The sequence below is a fragment of the Belonocnema kinseyi genome, chromosome 9 (assembly GCF_010883055.1).
Source record: "Belonocnema kinseyi isolate 2016_QV_RU_SX_M_011 chromosome 9, B_treatae_v1, whole genome shotgun sequence".
Taxonomy (NCBI): Eukaryota; Metazoa; Arthropoda; class Insecta; order Hymenoptera; family Cynipidae; genus Belonocnema; species Belonocnema kinseyi.
Genome location: NC_046665.1, coordinates 45,556,095 through 45,577,916, shown reverse-complemented (window position 1 = coordinate 45,577,916; position 21,822 = coordinate 45,556,095). Strand labels below are relative to the sequence as shown.

At 28.0% G+C, this 21,822-nt stretch overlaps 3 protein-coding genes across 10 annotated transcripts in view; 2 read left to right on the top strand and 1 right to left on the bottom strand.

Moving 5' to 3' along the window:
• LOC117180897 (homogentisate 1,2-dioxygenase) overlaps window positions 1-3,975 on the top strand; it is a 235,894-nt gene extending 231,919 nt beyond the window's left edge. Inside the window, exon 9 of the mRNA XM_033373497.1 lies at window positions 3,317-3,975. Coding sequence (XP_033229388.1) covers window positions 3,317-3,639 — 323 coding nt within the window. The 3' untranslated portion in view covers window positions 3,640-3,975. The remainder of the gene's footprint in view (window positions 1-3,316) is intronic.
• Window positions 3,976-4,374: 399 nt separating this feature from the next.
• The window catches only part of LOC117180896, a 40,752-nt gene continuing 23,304 nt past the window's right edge, over window positions 4,375-21,822 (top strand). The window contains exons 1-10 of one of the 5 annotated variants that reach the window (XM_033373492.1): window positions 4,375-6,249; window positions 6,999-7,059; window positions 7,332-7,376; window positions 8,408-8,560; window positions 8,663-8,893; window positions 9,015-9,320; window positions 9,414-9,518; window positions 9,594-9,754; window positions 13,722-14,118; window positions 16,913-17,077. In XM_033373492.1, the coding sequence (XP_033229383.1) occupies window positions 6,154-6,249; window positions 6,999-7,059; window positions 7,332-7,376; window positions 8,408-8,560; window positions 8,663-8,893; window positions 9,015-9,320; window positions 9,414-9,518; window positions 9,594-9,754; window positions 13,722-14,118; window positions 16,913-17,077 (1,720 nt within the window). In that variant the 5' untranslated portion in view covers window positions 4,375-6,153. Of the gene's footprint in view, window positions 6,250-6,980; window positions 7,060-7,331; window positions 7,377-8,407; window positions 8,561-8,662; window positions 8,894-9,014; window positions 9,321-9,413; window positions 9,519-9,593; window positions 9,755-13,721; window positions 14,119-16,912; window positions 19,121-21,822 lie in introns of those variants that run through there. The other 4 variants (XM_033373493.1, XM_033373495.1, XM_033373494.1 and 1 more) reach the window with 4 other exon arrangements.
• LOC117180895 (proto-oncogene tyrosine-protein kinase receptor Ret) overlaps window positions 19,219-21,822 on the bottom strand; it is a 161,674-nt gene continuing 159,070 nt past the window's right edge. For all 4 annotated transcript variants that reach the window (XM_033373488.1, XM_033373490.1, XM_033373489.1 and 1 more), the window contains one exon: window positions 19,219-20,320. In XM_033373488.1, the coding sequence (XP_033229379.1) occupies window positions 19,905-20,320 (416 nt within the window). In that variant the 3' untranslated portion in view covers window positions 19,219-19,904. The remainder of the gene's footprint in view (window positions 20,321-21,822) is intronic.

Below are 21,822 nucleotides of genomic sequence, written 5' to 3'. Positions count from 1 at the left end.
TTTCAATCTTTCCAACTTTGTTGTTACAAATTCAAGTTCTTGCAATTCAAAAAGAAATTTTTTACGATTCATTCTCGTGAGCTGTTGGGATACGGTGAAAAAAAGCTTCAAAATGAGCCCAAGAACATTGAAAGACGTTGACTATTTCGGAAGTTATTGAAAATTTAAGAAAATATTGAAATTTACACTATTTTGCAATATCTACTTAAAAACTAGACAAATTGGCCCCTGGGCTTATTTGTCTAGTTAAACTTACGCAAATTTGAAAGCACATATTGTAAACCAACATAAACTTTTTAAAAAATGTGCAACAAAATTGCCCAAGAGGGTTTAATAAGAATTAAGTTCCTTATATTTTTCTATAATGATGTAACATAGCAAAATTGCATGAAATTTCATTCTCTTGACACCCTGGAAAATTCAGTTTGCTTAAAAACTCCTCCTAATAGCCAGTTCGACACCGAACTTTGCACCTATAGAGATGTGGGATAACACGCTTCATTTGCAGAGCGAAAAACATTCACTTATCGGTGTGACTCAGCGACTTTTTTCTAACAGTGTAAAAATAAAATAAACTTTAAACGAATGTCACACAGATAAGATATTGAAATACAAGGTTCAAAAGTTTCCGTTTTATTCGAATTTTTCTGTACTATTAAAAAAAATATATTAATATGAAAAAAGATGAAAAAAATTATATTAATATGTAGAAACAAACCTAATAAGAAAACTGTGATTTAATATGATATGTAGTTTTCAATTCTTTATTTTTAAATAGATCAATTTTCAATATTTACAATTCAAAAATCTTTAGTTTAGAAAATGTAAAAATAATAATTCTGAAATTTTGATGAGTGTGAAGATCCAAGGTCGAATTTTTTATCCTAATTCTTCCAAATTAAAGAAGTGTCGCATGCAAATCATAAAGATTAGAGATTTTTGAAATTGTAAAACGTAACACTTGCATAATGTTTAATTGTTGATTTTCCGAAAATAAAAACAGTTAAATTTCAAAGGTTTAAAATATAAAGTTTGTAAGAGCTACAAGTGAGAGCTCTTTAATTTTAAAGATGTTTAAAGAAAAAATCTTACATTTTGACGATTTTTATATTGAAAGGCAAGTTTTCAATTCTAGATCCTCCCAATGGAACAAATTTCAAATGTAAAGCTTTAAAATTACAGAATTTTTAATTGTAATATTTACCTAAAACTTGCTTTATATTTCATTGATAATTGTCAAAATTAAAACTCTTGATTTTTAACGAATTATAGTTCAAAATTCGAAAACTTTGAAGAGTTATAATTTAAAATTTTTGAATCTTGAAAACATAGAATGCAACTTATCTAATTGTCAACAATCTTAAAATTTTAATTTATTCAATTTTATATGGATTTTTAATTTCAGTGTCTTCAATCCTGAACATTATTAAATATGACAGTCTTGATTTATTTGTAACAAGTTACTAGTAATAAGCTTCAACTTCAAAATTGTTGTATTGGCACCGTTTGAGCAATAGTAATAAACTTGAATAAACTTTTAAATTGGGCGCTAGTAATAAAAACCAAAAGACAAAAGAAGGAGATAAGTGGCCGGAAACATAAAGGAGCTTCAATGTGGACAAAGGAAATGAATCAATTTGAAGATTTTTATATACAGGGTCATCAAAAAGTATTGGGCAACCCCCCCCCCCTCCCCCCTATCAGCGAAAATATGCGTTTTCGTGAGAAATGTTTCAGACAAAAGTTTCAGGGTTTTGGACGAGGATCTGAATGTTGACCTTGAAGCTGACTTTCGCGTTGACCTTCAAGGTTATTTCAAGATCAACTTTTATTTTAAAAATGGAAACCCCTATTTTTGACACCGCCAATTGAAAGAACACACAATTTTACGTTTAGATATGCAGCAAGGTCATGTAACCCGATGACCTTCGAGGTCATTCCAGTGTCTTATAAACTGAAACAAGGTCTAGACGGCTAATCAGCGAAAATATGCGTTTTCGTGAGAAATGTTTCAGACAAAAGTTTCAGGAAAAAGTGAAAACAGCGAATTTCAGAAACAAATGACAATATGAGTGATCGTCTTATGTTTCACACCTGCATGAAATTCAGAAACAAATGACAGTATGAGTGATCATTTTTTCACAACTGCATGAAATTCAGAGAAAAATGACAATATGAGTGATCGTCTTATGTTTCACAACTGCATGAAGTTCAGAAACAAATGACAGTATGAGTGATCATCTTCTGACAACTGCATGAAATTCAGAGCAAAATGACAATATGAGTGATCGTCTTATGTTCTTTGGATTGGCGGTTTCAAAAATAGAGGTTTGCATTTGAAAAATAAAAGTTGACCTTGAAGTAACCTTAAAGATCAACTCCAAGGTCAGTTTCAAGGCCACCATTCAGATCCTCGTCCAAAACCCCGAAACTTTTGTCTGAAACATTTCTCACGAAAACGCATATTTTCGCTGATAGGGGGAGGCGGTCCGATACTTTTTGATAATCCTGTCTAGTGGTTATAGGACCCTTTTTGACACGTAATAGTTTCAATTGAGGCTTTGGATGGAAGAAGGGCACATAGGCCTATATGCCTTTTTCCGTAAATTGCGTTAAACAACGTAGGCATGGCTTTTGCACATATCATATACAGGATATTTTTAAATTCACATGTTTACATGAGTTCTAAACATTACAAGGTCAGCGTGCCTCGACCTGCTATAGTCGTAGACTTGTTGATGCTAGGAGAATAACTTGTTCAGTAAAATTAACTAGCTAATACGCAGCACTTTATTATAACATGTTCATGAAAGAAACTAACGAAGCTAATGAAGACGAAATCATGTCATCTGAGGAAGAAGCAGAAGACTGAAAAATGATTAAATGATCAATATTGTGAAAAAGGCCATAAATTGTTCGAAAAAATGTTCTAGAAGCTTTGAATGTGAGTAATAGTATTAGCGAGATCTTCCTAGCAATTGAAAAACACGAGAACTCATTCTGAATTTTCTTATTTCAATAAAAAAAAACCGATATATTCACTTTTTTAACGACATTCTTCCATTTATGGAAAAAGGGTTTAAACTCTAATATTAAAAAGTTAACATGATTAAGTAATCATTTTGCTCATGAATTCTTTAAAGGATAAGTTACTATGCCTTTTGCAAAATACAGTTTATGTATTGTACAAGTTTTCAAGTACTTATACTGAAACAAAAACTTTCTCCTTAATTTTCTCGAAACGCTACTTTGGCTTATGTGCCCTTCTTCCAACCAAGGCCTCAATTATAAACCAATTTTTATTTTCTGATTTTAGGAAACTGCATGAGTGAATTTATGGGTTTAATTAAAGGACATTACGAGGCAAAAGACGAAGGATTTCAAGCCGGAGGAGGATCTTTACATTCGGTTATGATGCCTCACGGACCTGATAAAACTTGTTTCGAAAATGCTTCTACTTCAAAATTGGTACCAGAGAAAATTGCTGAAGGAACTCAAGCATTTATGTTCGAAACTTATTACAGTATGACAGTTACTGAATGGGCCGGCAAAAATTGTAGAAAAATTGATTCCGATTATAATAAGTGTTGGCAGGGTTTGAAAAAAAATTTTGATCCTACTCAAACTACTCAAACTTAAATTAAGACTGGCATATAAAAAATCGAACAGATACATATTTCAAAAATAATGGATAAGATTTTTGTGAAATACACATAATTATATTTGAACAATAAGAAACTGAAAGTGTTGGAAGTTGAAAATTTTTTTATCAAAAGCCCTCAAACTTGAAAAATTTTAGATTAAAATTTTTGACGTTAAACAATTTTATTACACAGGATTTGAAATAGTATAATTTTTAATTCAAAACGCTCAATGTTGAATAACTTTGAATTACAACAAAGAAATCTTAAAATGGAATGATTTCAGAATAAAATTTAAAAAAAGGACAATTACAAACTGCTAAAAATGGAATAATTTGAGATTAGAATTTTTAATACTGGATCATTTTATATTAGGAAGAGTTAAAAGCATATTATTAGAATTAAAATAGTTCAAAATAAAAACAAGTTTAATATTAAAACTTATTAGACAAATATTTCTAAGACAAAATATTAACTACTGACATACCCACGGTGCAAAATAGAAGATTTTTCAATTATATAACTTTAGAATTGTATTGTTATAAAAAAAAGGTTCAAAATGAAGTAATTTTAAATGCAAAATATTAAAGTCGGACAAAATTTCTTCCAAGAAACGTTGAGAATTAAACGAATCCTCACTTCTTTTAGAACTTAAAAAACTTATAATTACCAAGGATTGTATCATTAAAAATTTTGTGTACTCAAACTCCTTAAAAAGTCAATTATTCTAAATATAGATGTATATTATTTAAAAATGAAGAACTTTCAATTTGTTATTTGTTTTATTCTAAATTTAACCATTTTAATTCAAACTGCATAATTGAAACTTATAGCAAGGAGAAATTGAAAAATCAGCCTTCAACATAAATATACAGGACTCTGATATTGTATCCATTCAAATTTTAAAACATAATTCAACTACTGCAATATTAATTTCAGATAGTTCTTTTTTGTCTTTTTTAATTGATAAAAATACAATTTTTCACATTTTAATTTCAAATCATTTAATTTTTAACACTTTATTTAGAATTATTATTCTTTTTTTTAAATAGGTCTTTCAATTTTTTGGTCCATGCATTTCGTCTTAAATAACAAACAATGTTTCCCCCACTATATTTAGGGCCTCATCATAGGTCAATGTAAATTTTCCAAGTCATAAGCAATGGTATGTTCAACAGTGTTGACCACCATATTGTTAATTATACTAACATAACTGTCTTTCCATGGGTGAAAATAAAAAAGGTCTTTTAATAATATACAAAGAATTACAATTTTATTATGAGAAATTTAACTACGAAACATTCGTATTTTAAAGAAGTGTTCTTTATGTTTACAATTTTAGCCTTATAAATACTGAAATTCTTATATTTACTTTATTATTTTCTTAATTTTTCATTGTTTTGAATTTATTCTGAAGGTAGTCAAAACTTTCAATTTGATGTTCTACGATTACGAATAATTACGACAACAAAAAATAGACCATTTTCTACCTTTAAAATTGAGACCAAACAATTTCGAATATTTAAATATAAAATTATTGAGTTTGAAACTGACTATCAAAAGGCTTTCAGTAAGAAAAAATGCCATTTTTAAAGATTTAATAGTCAAATTGTCCTGGCATTATAAATATTTTAATTTGAAACTACAACATTATGCAATTTACAAGAGAAAGCCTTCAAAAGTTAAGACATTTCAAACAAAATACTTTCGAATTTAAGCTTTTAAAGCAAAAAACTTTAGTGTAAAGGCCAGAAAAATTAAGCTATTTGAAAATTGCTGATTAATGTAGAAATATGACTGTCATTTTCATCGTTCAGAATTGAAGAATTTTAAATATTGTCTAGCTTTAAAAAATAATTATTCTAAAAATTTTGCAAATTATACGATTTTTAATTTAAAACTTTCAAAATAAATAAATTGAAACTTGAAGCGTTAAAAATGTGACAAACCCAAACGTTGTTTGCAGTAAAGAAAAAATAACTTCAAAATCGATGAGGAAGCATTTTCATGTACATGTAAGAGCAAAAATATGGACAGAATGAATGAATGGTAGATTATTATATAAAATAATGTTACGCAGTTTCACAAATATATATTTCAACTAAATCCTCATTCCAAATTATTTATGCCTTTCGACAATTTAATTTATTTTGTACGTCAATAACACGTTATTCAAAGCAGTTCAAAGTATAGAACATTTAAAATCTTCGCGCCATTTTGGCACAACTAGCGTAGTCACGTGACTGAGGAATGAATCACGTGACACATTCCAGTGACCAGTTACTATCTTTTTTCGCTTTTTTCATAAAAAGAAATTAAAAACACCTTTCGAGCCTTTATAATAATTTTGTGAACTTGCATTGTTTTCTTTAGAAAGTGTACAAAGTTGCCACCATGTAGATAACTAGAGAGTGTAGTTCATAATTCATTTGTGAAAAAAAGATAAATATGTTAACTCTGAAGTCATTTGTGACCGGAATCTGCTTCTAATATCTGTGTTTATAACCTAAAAATGTACACAAACTTGATCATTTTTGTGATTATTCTGTCTTGTTTCGTACAAAATCAACTTGGCTCCGTCTGTTATCCAAATTATTGTCAGAAAGAAGTAAGTTTATAATACAATTATTATCTAAAATTTGATACAGCTTTAATTAAAATGAAAATTAAGTCTGTACTTAATTCCTTTTTTTATAAGAATTTCGAATAATATTCTCTTAAGGAGGAGAAAAATTGCTTTTACAGTTATTTAGAATGAATGATTTATTAGTATCTTATTTTAATTGAACCAGTTAAGTTTTGTCACCTGAAGCCAAAAAAGTATAACTTGACGATTTAATACGGCTTCTGCGTATCGATGTTGACATAATTAAGTATAGGTGTCGATAACGTCAATAATAACTAATAAGCTTCTTTTATTTTGAGTAAGAACAATGCATTTTCAAGTAATGTGGGATCACGATGTCTAATACTGTATAATGAAAATTAATATTCAATAAACTCTATTAACACAATTTCTTAATCGTTTACTCAATTTTCAAGATTTTTAAATTGGAGCAAATTTTTTAATGAATAAGTCGGTGTGCTTTATAATTAAAGGTCTTTTAATTTATAAGTACTGACAAATTATTATCATTATTAGAAAATTTAAATTGGTTTCAATAAACATATTACCAGCGAAAATTCACGATTTTGAAATTTCGAAAGTTTAAACTGTTTTGCTTTTTTAAATCCATAGTTAACAACATTTAGTAGGATTTAAATTTAAAAAATTTGATTCAATAAAATGAAATTATTTTGTGTTCATGATTCGTTGCATGTTTTATCATTTAATATAAGTCTATTTATTTTTCTTAGACGCCGTTAAACCCAGAAATTGGATTACTGTGCCTTTTAACACCCGTAGAAAGAGGAGAAGGTATATGATTTGTTTGCATGTTTTATTTTTATTTTGTGAAAATTCACGGAAATTTATTTCTAAATGAAAACAAATATTTTGAATGAGGCGACGTGAAAATAATACTGCTTTGTGGATCGGTTTCTTTTTCGCTGTTTCTACTATTGCGAATTTCTTTTTGAATGGCCTGAAAGTTTTTGCACCAATAAATATTAATTAAGGACTTTTGGAATGATAAAATGTATATGAAATTAATTCTATAAATTATAATTCTCTAATGCTACTAAAACCAGAAACTGGAATGATGTGCCTTTTAACATCTCTAGGGAAAGATAAAGGTACATATTAAATGCCTACTTAGATATATAATTATATTTATTTCATTTAGTTATTAAATTTTAATTATTTAATGTGATGACAGTATTTTGCCTATTCCTTTATGTTTCCTCTTCTTAAATCCCCTTTTCTCTTCAATTATACGATATTTGAAAATACAGTTGAACATTTATAGTAATTTGAAAAAGAAGAATACGAAGAAATTGAATAGTCTAAGTTCTAATTCTATTCTAAGTAATCCGTAAAGTTAAATTGTTCTAACTTGAACAATTTAAATTCAAACGTTCAAAATTGATCCACTTAAATTTTTAATTTTTATTGAATTGTTCAGCAGTTTCAAATTATTTTTTAAATTCTTATAAAGAAATAATTTATAAACTTTTATTAGCACAATTTCAAACTTAAATTGTTTTTAATTTGAGCTTAAGAGCATTGGAAGGTGTAATTTCAAATTTACATTAAAATGTATTAATCGTATTAAGGCCGAAATGAAAAATCTTAAAAAGAAATATTTAATTATGCTTTGACAGTATCATGATTTTATCATTATTGATGTTATTTTTTTAAGAAAAAGAATTCTTGAATATGGAAACGATTTTAAACTTATAAAAATCTTTTACTTAACAAATTTTTGCATGCCTTTTTTAAATCTTGCCAACTTCTGTTTATTCAATTGTCAGAAAATTCTTTATTGGAGAAAAATCATTTAACCTTATTGGAAATATAAAATTTCGTATAAAAATATTGTTTCTTCTTATCTAAATGTAAAAATTAATGATTAATATATTCCCTAGTGATGCCCTTATACGTGAAAAACTATCCTATTTCCTCTTCTTTGAGATCTTTTTGCGCAATACTCCCTGAATTTATTGTAAGCTTCATTTTACATTTCATGTGAATTAAACTTATTCTAAATAAAATAAAAGTGATCGTAGAAAATAAATTTTACTTTCGTATAATTGAAATTACACTGAAAAATTTTACTGAAGAAAGCAATTTCATACAAAATCTATGGTTTCTCTTTTTCATGTAGAATGCTTGAAATTAAAGTTCGAGAACCTGGGGCATTTACCTCCACCAGGAGTTTCTCTCGTAAATTTAAAATTGTCAGCTTATGTGTTCGTTGAAAGCTTGATGGATAAGATGACTGCTTTCAATCTTTCCGTATCTGACATTAATTTTCGAAGTGAGTGAATATTTAAAATTAATAATTTGTTGGTTCAGAAAACAATGAAATAACGTTCTCATTATTTTGCATTTTAATAATTCTCTGAAATAATTAATTCAGGGCTAGTGACAAGGTATCAAAGCGTAGGGCAAGAAAAGACGTCGGCATGTCGTCATGTCGAATTTTATGGAAACACAACTCAAAAGTGGCCAAAAGACTTTTATATATCTTGTCCGTTTTCCGATGAAAAATATGAAACTACTCCATATCGTTTAGAATATTTGGTAGAATTCGACAACTATGAATATAGTAGAAAGTTGGTATTTATCGTGCCGAGGCATAGATATATTGGTAAGATAATTTTTCATCTTATTACACTCTTAAATTGCTGCATTTTATTTCAGTATTGAATCTATTAAATTACCAAGTTTAACATCAATTTATTTTTAATCCTCATTCCATTGTGTAACAGATGAAAATGTGTTTGACGTGAAAATGTTTACGCCTTTTCTCTACGTTGACGTTTCGGATACAGTCTCACTCACATTATTTATTCAACCCTTGCCAGAAAGATTTAATATTTCTGACTACAGAGTTTGGTTGATAAATAGTGGTACTGGCAAGGCAAGTGATGTAATTTTGAGTGCAGAAAAAGGACAACATATTCGACACTCTTTCCTCGTTGATGAAGGTGTTCATTATTTCAAAGTTGCGGCTTTGCATCCCGACTGTAACCAATATGGCTGTTTAAATAGCACTTCGCCTCTAATAAGCATAAGTAATAATACAAAACTAGAAAATATTCTGTCACTTTGTAAATTACTTTTTCTAACATTTACTTTTAAATACATTTTTCTTTCTTCGCTTCCAGAACAAGTTTCGCATCGCCTTTTGATAATGATCATCAGCGTTATTTGGATCCCTCCAATTTTATTCTATGCAATGTATCACGTTTACAAAGTGTACAAAAAGAAAGGTATGTGATCGAGAGTATCCGGAATTTTTTTTAAATACTGTTTGAAAAATGTTTTCAATCTTTCTTTCTTTACAGTGATGCTGGAGAATGCGGACGTGAAACCAAATTGTCTGCTCGTTTATTCTCCCACACATCCAGCTCATGTCAATGTTATGATTGAATTATCCAGATATTTAAGAGGATGCAGCATCAATGCAATGATCGATTGCTTAGATATTTCGGAAACTGTAAGCAAGGTAAGATAAAAGAATATAGAGTATTTTTACAATTGGATTTTTTTTTAGATTTTCAATTAACCTCGAAAATTATTAAGGCCATGTTATACTTATCATCCGATTTCTCCTTATCGACATTTGTTTGCAACAAGTCACGGCCAAACATGCATTTTTTTGTGGTTCTAGAAATTTAGAACCCTACAGGCGTTCCTTAGTGCCTTTGATTTAATTTCCCAAATTTTCAAGTTGATATTTTAATTTGTATGGGCATAGGTTGCTTTGAAAAAATGTTGGTAAAGCGTTTCCTGATTATACATTTCAACAAAGTTTGCGTATTTTGCGAAATGCTTTTATAAAGATTTCTCTTTTTTTCCTCTTTTGAATAAACTTGTCCGTTTTCTCGTTAAAAAATTCCATTTTTTTGGTCACCATTCCATTCCATTTTTATCTGAAAATTGATCTTTTCCAGCTGAAAATTCAACTATTTGTTTGAAAATTGGTCTTTATGGTACAAAATTGATTTTTTTGGTCAAAAGTCATCCTTTTTAGTCAAAAATATGCAACATTTAATTGTAAATTAAGCTGTTTAGGTTGATGATTCTACTATTTTATTAGAGATTCCTGTGTTATGGTTAGATTAAACTGTTCCTTATTTCAAATTTAAATCTGTGTTGGTTAAAGTATCAACTATTACATGTTTCGTTGAAATTTAATATTTTTCGATTGCAAAACTGACTACTTGGTTTAAAGTTAAAAACTGCTTTTTTAAAATGCATTTTTTTGGTCATAGATTCATCATTCTAGTTAAAAAACCAAACTGTTTGTTTGTAATTTAGTTTTTTTGTTTGTTGGAAATTTATCTGTTTTGTTTGAGGACTCAACTGTCTTGTTAATGAATGGTATTTTTTGGTTAAATTCAACTATTTTCGATTTTCAATTAAATTTGTTTTTGGTTGTAAGATCAACTATTGCATGTTTTGTTGAGAATGCTATATTGAGAGAATTGAGAGAAATTCATAAATTTATGAGAATGTTATATTCGTCTTTTTGGCTTGAAAATTCTACAATTTAGTATGAAATTTAACAAATTGATTGATACTTTCTATTTTCTGTGGAAAATTGAACTATTTTGTTAAAAATTATAGTATTTTTATGAAAAGTTATCTATTTGGGAAAAAATTAACTTTTTTCTCGATAAATTATATTTTAAGTTTGAACATTCAAATTTAACTGAAGTTCTGAACGTTCAAATGAACGAAATATTTTCGACATTTCTATTTTACTCATAAATATTGTTCCAATTGCAATTTAAATTATGCATTATAATTATCTTTCGATAATAAATTATTTCCAGTCTAATCTAAATCAATATTTTCAGTTGAAAATGCAACTATTTGGTTAAAAATCCGACTATTTTCATTGAAAAATTATATTTTTCAGTGTGAAAACTCAACTGTTTTGGGCCTGCAGTCTATGATGCACCAGAACGACCGGATCTCAGAATGGCCGGAATGAAGCGTTGACCAATCAGAAAATTTCCGCGGAAACAGTGTCTCGTTCTCGAGCTGAAGTTAGCCGCAGATGAAATTTACTATAGTGTGTGTCACATTTTGTTGTGAGTGTTTTTTGTTTTCAAAACTGTTTACCAATTGAGGTTATAAAAAATAGTAAATTATTAACATAATGAGCAGAGTTGATGAATTAAGGGAACATGATGTAAGTATCAATTTTACACACAGCCTTATAGATTCTTTGTTGCGTTTTTCATACGAAAAGTTTTATTTGAGGCTTTAAGATTATGTATAACGCATTATGTATAACGGAACGCCTATTGGCGCGAAATGAAGTACACGATTATTTAAAATACAATAAATGCCAAGTATATCTGCAAAATTATTATAAATTTTGAATCAAAATTGTTAATTGTATAAGCATGTTACGAATATCTATTGCAAATACTTTAATGTGGAATAATACAAAATATAATTAAAAATGAAAACAAAAAATTATTCTCCCTTCCTCTTTTACATCCAGTCAAATATTATAAATTATTTAATTTTCGCAAATGAAACATTGATAAACATATGAGCCGGTGTATGCGTTATACATAATCTTAAAGCCTCAAATAAAACTTTTCATATAAAAAACGCAACAAAAAATCTATAAGGCTGTACGTAAAATTGATACTTACATCATGTTCCCTTAATTCATCAACACTGCTCATTATGTTAATAATTTATTATTTTCTTATAATCTCAACTGATAAACATTTTCGAAACAAAAAACCCTCACAACAAATGTGACACGCACTATAGTAAATTTCATCTGCGGCTAACTTCAGCTCGAGAACGAGGCACTGTTTCCGCGGAAATTTTCTGATTGGTCAACGCTTCAATCCGTCCATTCTGAGATCCGGTCGTTCTGGTGCATGGACTGGACCTCGGTTGCAATAACGTTATATCAACACATATTTTGTATCCATGGACTTCTTTCTATACGAGTTTTTCTTTTAACTGTCTCTATTCCGAATATCTAAATCTAATTTATAATTTTTGAAGGGTAAGAATAGAAAAATTACATTCGCTTAAGAGTGTCGACAAAAAATGCCAAAATTGAATTCAGAAAATTTCAATGAATAAATATAAAAATAATTAGCTTAGATCATTTACAAATTTGATCCTACACATATTGTAAAAATACAAATATCATCTCTCGTCTTTTTATTAAAAGAAAGGAAAGAAAAACACTTAATTATTCGTATAATTGTGATTTGAAGTTTTATTTTAATTTTAATATAAAAATAATTTAAAAGGTATTTTTTAGTACAATTTTTAAAAATTATGCATCACTCATTTATTTATTTTATTATTTTTGAATATTATATTTGATATTACAGGTTCTGGACCTTTTATTCCTTTTATTCCTTCCGGCTTGCCATTCTAATATCTTTAATTTTCTTTTCTTACCTTTGTTTAAAACTTCAATGTTAGACTTAGAAAGGTACATTTTCGAAACATATAACCTCGACTATTTTGACATTTCTTTCCCGATTCAATTTTCGATCTTTCGATCGCAGTGCTTCCGCGGAATAGAACAACAGGTAAGAAAAAAACTTATATACCTAGAACTCCATGGATACAAAATATGTGTTGATACAACGTTATTTCAGCCGAGGCTTCAACTCATGTTTTTGGCTTAAAAATTCCACAATTTTGTTGAAAATTGATGTATTTTGTTGATCATTTATCTTTTTGCTAGAATATTAATCTGCATGGTGGAATATTCATCTTTTTAAATAGAAATTTAACAATTTAGTTTAAAAATGGATTTCTTGCTATTGAAAATACAACTACGTGGTTGAAAGTTAAATTATTTTGTTAAAAATTAACTTTTCTCAGATTCACCTCTCGGATTGAAAATCTAATTTGTTTATATTCGGTCTTTTTGTTATTAAAAATAAATGTTTTCATCTGAAAATTTAACTTTTACATTTCTGGTTTGAAATTTATTCTTTATAAGATGAAAAATTGAAATTTCAATTCTTTGGTATAAATTCATATAATTTGTTGAGAATTCGTCTTTTTAGTTAGAAAAATAATCTTGTTTGTTGAAAATTGATCTTTTTGGGTGAGGATTCAACTATTTATTTAAAAATTAGTCTTTCGGTTAAATTCAGCTAGTTACAAATTATTATTTTTTTAAAATTATACTAATTGTTGATTGAAAATGAACTTTGTTGTTGAAAATTAAACTATTTCCCTAAAGAAATTCATAATTTTTGGTTGAAAATGCATCTCTTTTGTACAAAATTAGTTATTACTGTTTGAAAATGAAACTATTTTGTTGAAAATGTCATATATTTCGACTTGAAATTTTAGGTTTTTAAAGATTTTCATATTGAATTCAACATGGTACTGACGTTTATGGGCGATCTCTGAAGTAGGAACCGAATAAGTAGTACATGGCCATAACGCTTTTCCTCTTTCAGGATCCAGGACTCTGGTGTAATGACGCATTTCACAGTGCAGACGTTATTCTAATAGCATCCTCTCCTTATCCAAGCGAGACAAACGTTCCAGTGATTTATCGTAACATGGACAAACAAGCACTCAGATTGCTGAAAGAAAATTATCCCCAAGGAGACAAAAACTACTTCTCGCTTCAGTTTCCATACTGCGAACTCGAGAGCGTTCCACAAGAAGCTCGACATTTCAAGCGATTTTTCCTGCCTGATGATTTGGAAAAACTCGTGAAAACTATTCATAATGTTGAAAGCATTGAAATTTTTGGCGTCTCTTCTAGAAACTTTATCGAAGCTGTGAAGGTCGCCAAAATCGAAGCTATTCGAGCGGAGGATAAAAGTTCGAGGAGTACAGACGAAACTGGTAAGGGATGTCGAAGGCAAAAGTCCAGCCATTGATTTGGCTCTTTTTAAAAAATATTTTCTAGTGTTTTTATAAATGTTGGTGGCAAACGATTTTTCAAAATGTTCAAATTTACAAGAGTTTTAACAATTGAAAATTTGGGACCTTTTTATTCTAAATTTTTTATCCACTAATGGTATAGGGAAAATGTGGCTATTCGTACCACTATTGACATGCATAGGTAGGAATATCCGCTTCCTAAAAACAAATGCAAAAATTAGCCCTTTTTTCAACCTAAAGGTGCCGTTTCTTTATATAAATTTATCATTACACACGTTCTGCATTCAAGTTAGTTACATTGAATTAATATTTAACAAGTCTTTAAGTATTTATACGCATTGATTATAAATAAATATGATTTAATTAGATGATTTAAATTATACACTGCGTCATTTTTGCTTCCGTTCTGTGGAAAAGTGCCGTCTCTGTTGTCAAATGTAATTGGTGGGCTTACAACATTTAGCATACTGCGCCCCTTTCCCTAGTAGTTCTAGTGTTTATGATAATTTTGTTCATCAAGAATGTTTCCAAAAATTAATGACATTGTTTTCTATTGGTTTAGCGTTACTAAATGAAATGCAGAACGATGAAAAAAACTTTACGGTGCACAAATGATGTTTTAAGGTAAATTTTGCATTTTTTTAATAATAATTATTCTTGAAAGTAATAAATGTTGTTCTATTTGAACTAAGAATCACCCCTTAATACATTTAGGCAAAAAACTGTTTTTATGAAGAAAAATGGCTACATTATGCATTGGTTTATTAAAAATATTAATATTAATGAATAATATTAATGTAAATATGATAGATATTGTTTAGGATTAGTTCGTTTTGACTTTCAACTATTCAGCATATGCCTAGCAATAATTTTACGTAAAAGGATCATTTTTACACAATTAAAATTGCCGATATGTTCCATTTAACAAAACTTTGTTGTTTTAATATCAGCTTAAAAGAATGCTTTAAATATTAATACTAAAAAAAAATCGTTTCGGTTTTTCCTTCTGCGTATGTTTGTGTAAGCACATTTTTTGTAAGAACAATCAGGCTTTCTGTAGGTCGGGAAAAGCAACGGAATTGTATTTGTGTAGTTCTTGTTTGAAATTGTTTTATTTCGTTTATAAAAAAAAATTCGATGCTAAAAATTTTACAAGATTGTCTCATCTTAAAGTATTTTTTTAGAAAAAAATTAAGGACTTTAAAAAAATAAACTTTCGCGGCCACCCTAATGATTATAATATTCTTGCTCATAATTTATTCGTCCTGTATTTGTTTTTCTTCTTTTTGCAATTGTTCCCACGACGATTATATTTTCAGTTAAAATTTTTATTGATTGGTTCAAAATTCAACAGTTTTGTTAAAAAGTCGTCATTTTTAAATTAAAAATTCAACTGTTTTATCGAAGATTTTTCGTTTTGGGTCGAAAATTACATTTTTTTGAGAGGGAAGTGACTTTTTGTTGAAAATTCAACTGAAAACTTTCTTGCTTGAAAAATCAACAACTTTTTTTTTAATTCATTCAGTATGGGTTTTTCTGATGAAAATGTTATTTTGTTGTTGATAATTGATCTTCTTTGGTTTCGGGTTTATCCATTTTGTTAAAAATTCATCTTTTTTGGTTGAAAATTGAACTACTTAAACCATTTTGTTAAAAAATATATATATATTTTTTTTTTTTTTGGAAATTCATAATTTTGTTCAAAGTTCATCTCTTTTATTGAAACTTTAACTATTTTATTAAAAACTCGTGTTTTCTTTTTGTTATGCAACTAAATTTTCAAACTAAAAATGAAACTTTTCCATTATTTTTTGAAATTTTCCCTTTTTTGTTTGAAAATTTGACTTTGTTGGTAGAAAAGTAATCTTCTTGATTTGAAATTTTCTTTTTTTTTGGTTAAAAATGCAACTGTTCGATTGAAAATCAACTTTTTTTAAATTCATATTTTTTACTGCAAATTTTACTTTTACATCCATTGTTAAATATTGTTTGTTTTTCATCTGAAAATTCAACTGTTTGTTCGAGAACTCGTATATTTTTTTGAAAATGCGTATTTTTTATAGAAAATTAATCTTCTTAGTTAAGAATTCACATTTTTGGTTTTAAGATTCATCTCTTTTGGTAGAAAGTTCATCTTTTTGGGTGAAGTATGAACTATTACATTTTTTCTTAATAATCTGTTTTTGTAGGGTAACAATTTAACGATTTTGTTGAATTTTTTTATTTTTTAATATGAACTTTTACATTTTTTATTGGGCATTCGTCTTATCGTCTTTTTGTCTTGAAACTTTAGCTATTTAGTTGTAAATGCAACTTTCTTTTATTGAAGTTGAATAATTTTTTATTATAAATTGGATCATTTGATTTAAAATTCGTTTTTTTTTAGCATGAAAATGAACTATTTTGTTGAAAATTCGCCCATTTGGATTGAAAATAACTTTTATGGTACAATTAATCTTTTCGGTCTGAACTAAATACAACTAAATAAAAATGTTATAAAATGAAAATGCTGGTATTCGAGTATAAATGGTCAGGGAAAATCTGAACATAAAAATATGAAAGTGAAAAAAATTTAAAATTTTGCAAAACTTTTTTGTGTCACTAGTTAGTACCGTAAAGTCTATAAAATAACAAAAACCGAGCAAAATCGATTACTAGTTTTACTTTTTAAACTGAATTCCCCGTAACTATAAATATTAAGTTCTCTGCATTTTTCAACTCACTTTAATTTTGGTCTTTCTATTAATTTTTCCAGAAAATCTCTTGACGCCAATGAGTAAAGAAAAGATCTTTGATCTGGACCAAGAAAAAGAGACTGATGAAAAAGAAATGGACGTGTCGGAGGGAAGTATAAGCCCCAAGTATTTTAAAACAAATATCGAAGAGCTTAACTTACTCGGTGAAAATGGAGAAGGCGAGGGTGAGATTCTCGCTTTTATTGCTCAAAACGATCAATCGGAATTTCGCGTCGAGAATTTAGATTTGTAAAATCTAAGTTATTTACTCACTCATACTTGTTAGACTGATATTGAAGACTACATTCTACTTTTTCATTCGAACGATTACATATTTATTTATAGATTAGAGTTAGTTTCCTATCAGGAGTCCAGACAAATTTCCAATTTGAATATTGACGATTGATTATATTTTTTAAATATATTCTAAATTTAAATATACTCCAATAATAAAAATACAGGGTGGCTATTAGACAGGAAAACTGGGACAGTGAATCAATTTTTTGATCGGGAGTTCTTGAATTTTTAACTGAAAAGCCTTCGCAATCACTTCAGCGTTCAAAAGTTTCATTTTTTGTTCCTAATTTATAATTGTTTATTTAATAATTAAACCATTTTTAAATGCAGGTTTTAAGGCTTGATCAATTAGAAATAATTTTTTTTTAATATTCAGTGATTTTAACAGTAAAACGATTCAAGTTGATTAAATTTGAACAAAAATGAATTAAATTTTTCCAAAATTGAACAATCATATTTCGAATTGGATAATATTTGACTGTAGAAAACATTTAAAATAAATCATTCCAAATCTGTTCAAAATTAAACAATATGCAAAATGAAACGTTAAAAATTACAATCTCTTTATAGAATATTGTAAATTTTTTAAATAATTTCAAGTTTAAAAATAAATAAGTATATGTCGTTGACAATTTGAAAACTTTTCAAGTGGAACTACTTAAAATTGGAAGCCCCAGTAATTCAATGAGTTGTTTAATAATTGTTAACTAGTTAACATGTACGAGTACGACATTTTATGTTTTGAACGTTATAATTTCAATATTTCCACAAAATTTTCATTTGTAACTTAAATTGTTGAATTTTGTTTAATATAAGAAAATCCCAATTTGTCTATATTTGATTTTTCACGATTTAAATTAAAATAATTCAACTTTAAAGAATTCCAGTAGAAAAAAAATCGTTTAAATTTCAAACATTTAAATTTAAATGTGTCCAGTCTTTAACCAACTTTAGAAGCGTTAATCTTGGAATTTTTTCTATTTGAGATTATGTAATTTTTAACTTTGTCTTTTGGACAGTTCAATTTTATCACTTTACAACTGAAACATTTTTAATTTTTATAGTATAAAAAATTTCTACAATTCCAGTTGAAATTTTTTTCCTGCATTTTAGCGGGCTTTCTGAATTATAGAATGGTGGATTCTGTACATGATGCACAGTATTGAATAGACAGTAGTGTTTCTTTCACTTTGTATAAGTGTGTGATTTATTTTATTACATGATAATTACAAGCAGTTAGTTATAACGGCGAGTTAAAAGGCCGTAACATGGACAATGACTTGGTCGAAAATTCGGCATTACGAGTAAAAGGAAGCAATCGGTTTTTACTTTCGCTCGAAAAATTTATCGACCACAATCGTAAATTTTTTCAGTCAAAAATTCATTCGCATCCGTTTCTGTTAACTTTTTTTATTTTAGCACCACATAGAATAATCATAAAGTGTACTTAAGTGTGACGTGAAAGTAAAAAAGATTTGCTTCGAATCAGTCATAAGAGCCGCGTTACCTACATTTAAATTATGAAATAAATTATAACGAATTTCGTCGAAGCAACACGAAGTTCCTGTGAGGTGTGCGTTGGAAATATTAATATATTTTTAATAAATAGAGAGACTAGTGGAATGTGTGATTTTATGCATAGATACAAAATTAAACATGTTGATTATTAGGTATGGAAAACAGTATTTCAGATATGGTTAAAACGGAAAATAAAAATAATGGTCAGAATGAAGAATAGTGGCTAGAAAAGTAGGAACATTTTTATACAGTAGGTAACCTGAGTAATAAAATATTTTCTATACAATTATGAAATACGGGTTTCAAAGGAAGATTTTTTCTACGAAACTAATTGTCTTTGATCAACGATTGCGTATAGAAAATGTAACTAATAACTTCACAGTGTAAAGACTAAGTGATTGTAAAATTTCATTCCAGAGTTTGAGACCCTCTCAATTTTGTAGAAAAAACTTACGAAACTTTACTGTAGTTAAGAATAAATAATTTATTTTAAATTCGAATTTTCGGGTTTCAAACTCTGCTTTATATAAAATTACAAATTCGTATAATAAATAGAGTTCAACAAATTAAAAGCTGTAAACAAATTTCAACAATACGAGTTTCCGATATTACTTTATGCTTATTTTATTTAAGTGCAGAAGGTCGAAATTCTGCAAAAGTCGCGCCATTATTATAGAGTTAAGGCTGCAGATGATCCTATGCTCACGGATTATTTTTTAAATTTACTACTAGACTTATTTGTATTAGATAACGATACTTTTTACATAAAAATATTGTAGATTATCAGATAATGCCTTTGGTTTCCTGCACTTTGTTCGTCTTTGGTCCTACTCACATTTCTATCACGACTGGTTAAAACTTGACTTAGATTCATCGGGTAAATTACATCTTATATTTACATTCTTCATTTCCTCTAATTTTCCCCAATTATTGCGATTCCGTGAATAATTTGCGGTTCGCCTTCACTGACAAAAAAAATTCGTACCATTTTATTAGATTAACATTCTTCAGAAAAATGTTTTGCCTAACAGAAACTTATCTAATCATTTTTAATTAAAACTGTTGTTTCTTTTTCTCCATTCTTGAGTTATTTCGGAAGTGATTTTCTGCATAACTTGTAATCTGCTAACTTGCAGCATTAATTTTGGGAATAATTCAACCCTAGAATTTCTATTTCCAGAAACTTGCCTGGATTATTCAGACACTGTCTTCTTCCTTGGATTCTTTAAGTTTATTTTCGATATTGTTGAAGAAAAGAAGATCTTCTTGATCGACACTTTTTCTCCCTTGCATGTCGATGTAAGATTGAGGCCTTTCATTCGTTGGAGTTGTCAGTTCATTTTCACTATTGCTGGTGACGCTGGAATTTCTAAATTTTATAGGACTTTCGTAGTGATTGATATTCATACTCGTGGGTCGATCATTCTCGTATGGAGATTTCATGTATTCTTCCGGAAATGAAGCGATTGGACTTTGCCAAAGAGTATGCAATTTGTCGACTTTATCGCTCTTTGCAACTGGCTCGAAGGACGGTTTGCTCAAATAGTTAACTGCGTTTGAACCCAAAGCTCTTGAGGTCGAAGTTCCTTCTGGAATAGCGTCGTTACTCGAATCTGAAAGAATAAATTACATTTTATGTAAATCCTCTGAATGACCAATTTTTAAATTTATTTATAAATCGCTCTGTTCCATCGTAGAATAAAATTAAACATGTCTGACAGTAACTGCTTGTCATACCTCTATGCTACTTCCCCTTTCGAGATAATACCTTTGTCTTCCAACTTATATCTATTCCTATTTAAAGAATATCAGTATGTCCAAGAAAATCATTTAAATATACATAATTAGATTATTTCCAATCTAATAATGTATAAATATGATGTGTGCACATTTTATGGACGAAAAATTAAACAATTTTCCACTTTTGGTGAATTATACACACAATACAATACAATTATAAATAATGAATAAATGAAAACAATAAATACAATTTTCCACTTTTCAAGTTATCGTGGATTAATAATTGATTCAAGTTGACAAAACAACTTATTATTATTATTTATAAAAATATTCTCTTACAGTTATTCTCGTATGTTGCAGTTTTTTCTAAAAATTTTCACTTTTGATCCACTTTTAAATTGTAGTGAGATAATAATTAATTTAAGTTAACAAACGTAAGTTTCGACCCACAATGGTGACTCTTATCAGTGAGTTTTAATCAATCTGCGAAAAATAAATAACGTCTTGTAGGTACGCAGTTTTACAATTAGAAGTGTTATTCTTTGGTTAATATCTCAGTTTCTAAATTATGTACATTATTTAACTTAATTTTTAAAATTTAATTTAATTTTATTAATAACTATTGATAAATTATTGAGTATTATTAAAACCATGTATCTTAACGAAATACAACATTGATGAAAAAAATTAGAATGTAGTAGTAAAAAATTTTTTTTAGTTGTCAGAAAACATTGCAGTCCCTTTAAAAATGAACCTGTAGTAAAAAAATTAAATTATACAAAACTTTGTAATTGAATAATTATTTAAGTATTCTTTAAAAATGTTCTTCTCTTATCGACAAAAAGTTTATTTTTAAAGGCGAACAATTATTGTTACTTTTACAAAAATAATTATCATGGATTAAAAGCAAAATTATATAATTATATAAATACAATGCTCTTTTTTACAAATTTATTGTTTACTACAGGGTGATTTTGGAAATGCTTTCTTTCATAGAAATAATTTTAAAAGAAGAAACTCAGTACATTTCAATTTAAAAAATTGAAATTATGAACATTTTGAAAAATTTTAATTTAAATATTTTAAGAGACACAAAACTTTGTTAAAGGAAAATTTGTGTATAAGAAATCGAGGAAACATTTTTTTAAGTACAATGTTCCTCGCCAATCTGTATTTCTACTACTGTGAAAAAATTGGCATTAACTTTTCGTTGATATAAGGAAAAGAAAATTTTTAAAAAACAATTTGAATAATCATTTAGCTACAAAGTTTTTTTTTAATTTTCTATTTGTACTACAGAGCGGCTTACAAGAGAAAAAATTTGACTTTCACAGATATAATTCCTCATCACACCAGAAAAATTAATTTCCTCTTA